Source organism: Bactrocera oleae, chromosome 5, assembly GCF_042242935.1.
Source record: "Bactrocera oleae isolate idBacOlea1 chromosome 5, idBacOlea1, whole genome shotgun sequence".
In the NCBI taxonomy this organism is placed as follows: domain Eukaryota; kingdom Metazoa; phylum Arthropoda; class Insecta; order Diptera; family Tephritidae; genus Bactrocera; species Bactrocera oleae.
In genome coordinates this window covers 50,331,342-50,334,868 of record NC_091539.1, presented here as the reverse complement: position 1 = coordinate 50,334,868, position 3,527 = coordinate 50,331,342, and the positions used below count along the sequence as shown (strand labels likewise).

The following is a 3,527-nucleotide window of genomic DNA, read 5'->3' as shown; positions in this document are numbered from 1 at the left end:
ATATTCCTGATAAAAGAGTGCTCCTATCGACGGCATCGGGTATTATCATAGGCACTATATGGAGTTTTCAGGAAGAGTTCGCAAAAAAATAGAGGATATGCACAGAGATAAGAGAGCCTAAAGTTGATCCAAAAATTATACAATAAGATGAAGTAATTAATGATACTAGAAAAACTATGTAGATAAAACAAAAATGTATTTGAACCTAGAAAATAATGAAATCTGAGAGTTTTCTATTTTATGCGTCACCATTTTTTTTTAGCAAAAGTCTTCATCACCTCAAATGAAAGTTAGTGGTTTTGAGGCTGTTTGGCTATCGATCAAAATTAAGTTCTTTCAATGCAGTCGTAAGATTCCCAGTTCTGTGTGTAGAGTAACTATATATTTGTGGAATTCAACTTGTGTTTTGGGAAGCCAATCAAAAACTGTATAATAGCTTTGTTGCTATTATAAAAGAGATCTATTTAATAGCAGAGTATTAAATGGTTCACACTAACCAGTTATTTACACAGTTTTTCAGCAGCTGTGATCCCTCCGCAATTGTTACCAAGCTGCTTTATAAAAAGAAAAGCCTTCTCATAATATCAATTAGCTATTCAGAGAAAAATGCAAAATTTTACGAAGAAATCTAACATGAATTAAACATTTTAGAAATTTTTGACTTCAAAAGGGTTGCAAAAAGTGATGTTGCAAAAGCATACACTTCTTAGGCTAGAGAACCAGTATTGGTTAGTGCTTCAGTTGTGACAATTTTTAGAGCAAGTCTATATATAGTCATAAAAAAAATTATACATATACATACATTTATAAATGCGTAAATAGCAATAAAAAATATATTCGTGTGCAGCAATTGATTTTTTCTTTACTTCCAAACATCTACTTTTCTCATTCCTTTTGAGCATTCATTTTTTTCTCACTTTCCTTTAGAAAAAAGAAATCAGTCAAAATGGATTAGGCATATAAAAAATGGTTTAACCCTTATGTTAGTAACCGGGTACCCGGGTGAATAGTTAAAAAAAAATTCAATATTTAATTTTAAGCTCTCAAATCGTCGTTTTTTAACTTAAAAGAAAGCTATCTATGAGTTCATTTTTTTTTATTCTACGTTATTATTTTTTTTCTTGAAATTGTCACTGACTATTAATATTTGAAGAAGAAAATTTTGTAGAAAATTTTTTTTTTAATAAAATAAACAAAATATTAATAATACTCAGATCGTTGCTAAAAGGCGTCGGTAAAGTTGGTTACAACATAAGGGTTAAAGGCTTTTACATAATTTCCACTTTGCAGTTGTATTTTATGCTATATCACCAGTATTTAAGAAATCGAGAAAAGTTACCACTTTTTCGTCCTTTTCAATAAAAAGCTAATTCCAATTGTGAAAATCTTGAGAAAATATAAAATAAAGCGATTTATGTTTTTCATTCATTTTGTACATATATTTTCAATATTTTTAATTTTAGCACAATAAAACTTAAAAGTGAAAATTCTTACACTTAATAATATTCAATTTTGTTTTTCAGCCTTAAAATTATTTCAGTTTAGTGTCTTCCGGTGGTTTGCTTAGTCTCTACTTAACGCTAATTTTATTGTCTTCCATTTAAAAGTAATAGCACTTAAGCTAACTGTAAATGCTTTACAAATAGTCATATCTCTCCATGTACATAATTTTGAACTAAGGCACACAAAAACTACAATTACTTTATATATACATACATATTTACTTTAATTAATTTTTTTGTTTTGTTTTTTAATGCAAAAAATTGGCAAATTCAACTAATTTGACTAGGTAACTGAGTTAACTTAACGCAAAGCACACGCACATACATATTTACATTACAAATTTCACTGGCTAAGTATCCCTGAACATCTATATATTTACAACTTATGCGCGCAACACTCATTGTTCTTGCCACAGCGATATGTAGTCGAGTATTTCCTCATCGTCGGGCGTGCAGTCCTCCTCATGCAGATTAAAGTTGTCATATGGCTCGAATTTCAACTGTAAATTCGCATCAATCTGCGCGCTGACACTATTATTACCGCTACCGTTGCGCTGCGCTGCGCCGCTTGCCACATGTGGCACGGGGGAATGCACAAAAGTGCCCGAATCAAAAGACATGCTGGAGTTGAAGGATGAGGTAGGCGAGGGGCAGCCAATATCAAGCTGCGTCTGCGCTGTCTGCATGGCTTCTGGCGATGTGTACGCTTCAGCGGTAAGAAGCGTAGAGGTAAATTGTTGCTGCTGTTGCTGTTGTTGTTGGAAAGCTTGCAGGGCGCTACTGGCCGCGCTGGTATAGTACAATTGCTCCGCCGCTGCCAAGTCGCCAGCGTTAGGTGAATTACGCGCTGGCGAATCTGGCGCAAGCATGCTGAGATTACTGCTCGTGCTGCTGCTGCTGCTGAACGAGCTGTTGCTCGATGTGGTGTTGTTGTCCGCGCCGGCCGTTAGTAGCACGCCGTCACTGTTGCGTGTGCCGCTCATTTTCTGGTTATTACTGCCACTGCTACCGCCATTTAAGTCATCGACTAAGTCCTGCAATCGCCGTATATACTCGACCGCAATGCGCAGCGTATCCACTTTGCTAATTTTCTTGTGCGGTCCACGGCCACCGCCCTTCAGCAGATCGGTGATGATGGTTTGCGGTATGTGTTGACGCAGGCGCGCAAAGCTATTGTTCACCTGTTTGACGCGATTCCGTTCGCGTGCATTACGCCGTTGCACCGATTGCGTTTGATCGACGCTGTAAGGTCCGCCGCCATTGCTGGGCGCGCGCGGCGTGTACTTGCGCGTTTTAATCTCAGCGCCTGTGCAACCAGCAGCTGCCAAAGACATAGCGGGCGCTGGCGCAATATTTTGATATTTGAACATTTTCACCGCTGCGCTGAGCTGCTGTTGATGGCTTATGTTTTTATTATAGCACTGCAGCGCGTTGTTGGTTTTTGGATCGTTGTGCGTAAAGACCGCGCTTGACATGTTCACCATCGGAGTATATCTGCTGTTGCAACTGCTTAGCAACCGTAAAACAGTTTGAGTATTTATATTTTACGCGTTTGTTGTTACAACTACACAAGCACTTCAAAAGTTGTTGTGCCAATTTCTATATGTTTGCTTAGTACAAGTTATTTTAACAAATTTTGCGCTTTCTAAAGTTCAAGTGAACTTGATCCTACGACACCTTGCACAAGAATGAGTCCCTTCGTCCTAAACCTTTGCGTTTTGTACTACACTCACAGCCAGCAACTCCTGCGCCTGGTCGCTAAGGTACCACATTTAAACAACCAATTAGCCGAGCATACGCGCCGTGAGAGCACGTTTATAAGAGCAGCACAACGCTTGCTATGAGCGCAGAAGAAATTATTTTACTGATCAGTTTTATTAACAGGTAAATACGAAACCATAACAAGGCACTTAACTTCCAGCTCAAGCGCGCTCTCTGTACTAAAGACCACAACTTCAAAATAAACTGAGAATAAACAAAACAAGCACTTTTACACCACCACTCTCTTTCATTTCAGACTGTAGT

At 37.9% G+C, this 3,527-nt stretch overlaps 1 protein-coding gene across 1 annotated transcript; it reads right to left on the bottom strand.

Moving 5' to 3' along the window:
* Positions 1-1,468: 1,468 nt before the first annotated feature.
* Positions 1,469-3,167, bottom strand: sc (achaete-scute family bHLH transcription factor scute). The gene has a single exon (XM_014236850.3). The coding sequence runs from the start codon at positions 2,984-2,986 to the stop codon at positions 1,901-1,903; it is 1,086 nt and encodes a 361-aa protein (XP_014092325.2). The 5' UTR covers positions 2,987-3,167; the 3' UTR covers positions 1,469-1,900.
* Positions 3,168-3,527: the final 360 nt, after the last annotated feature.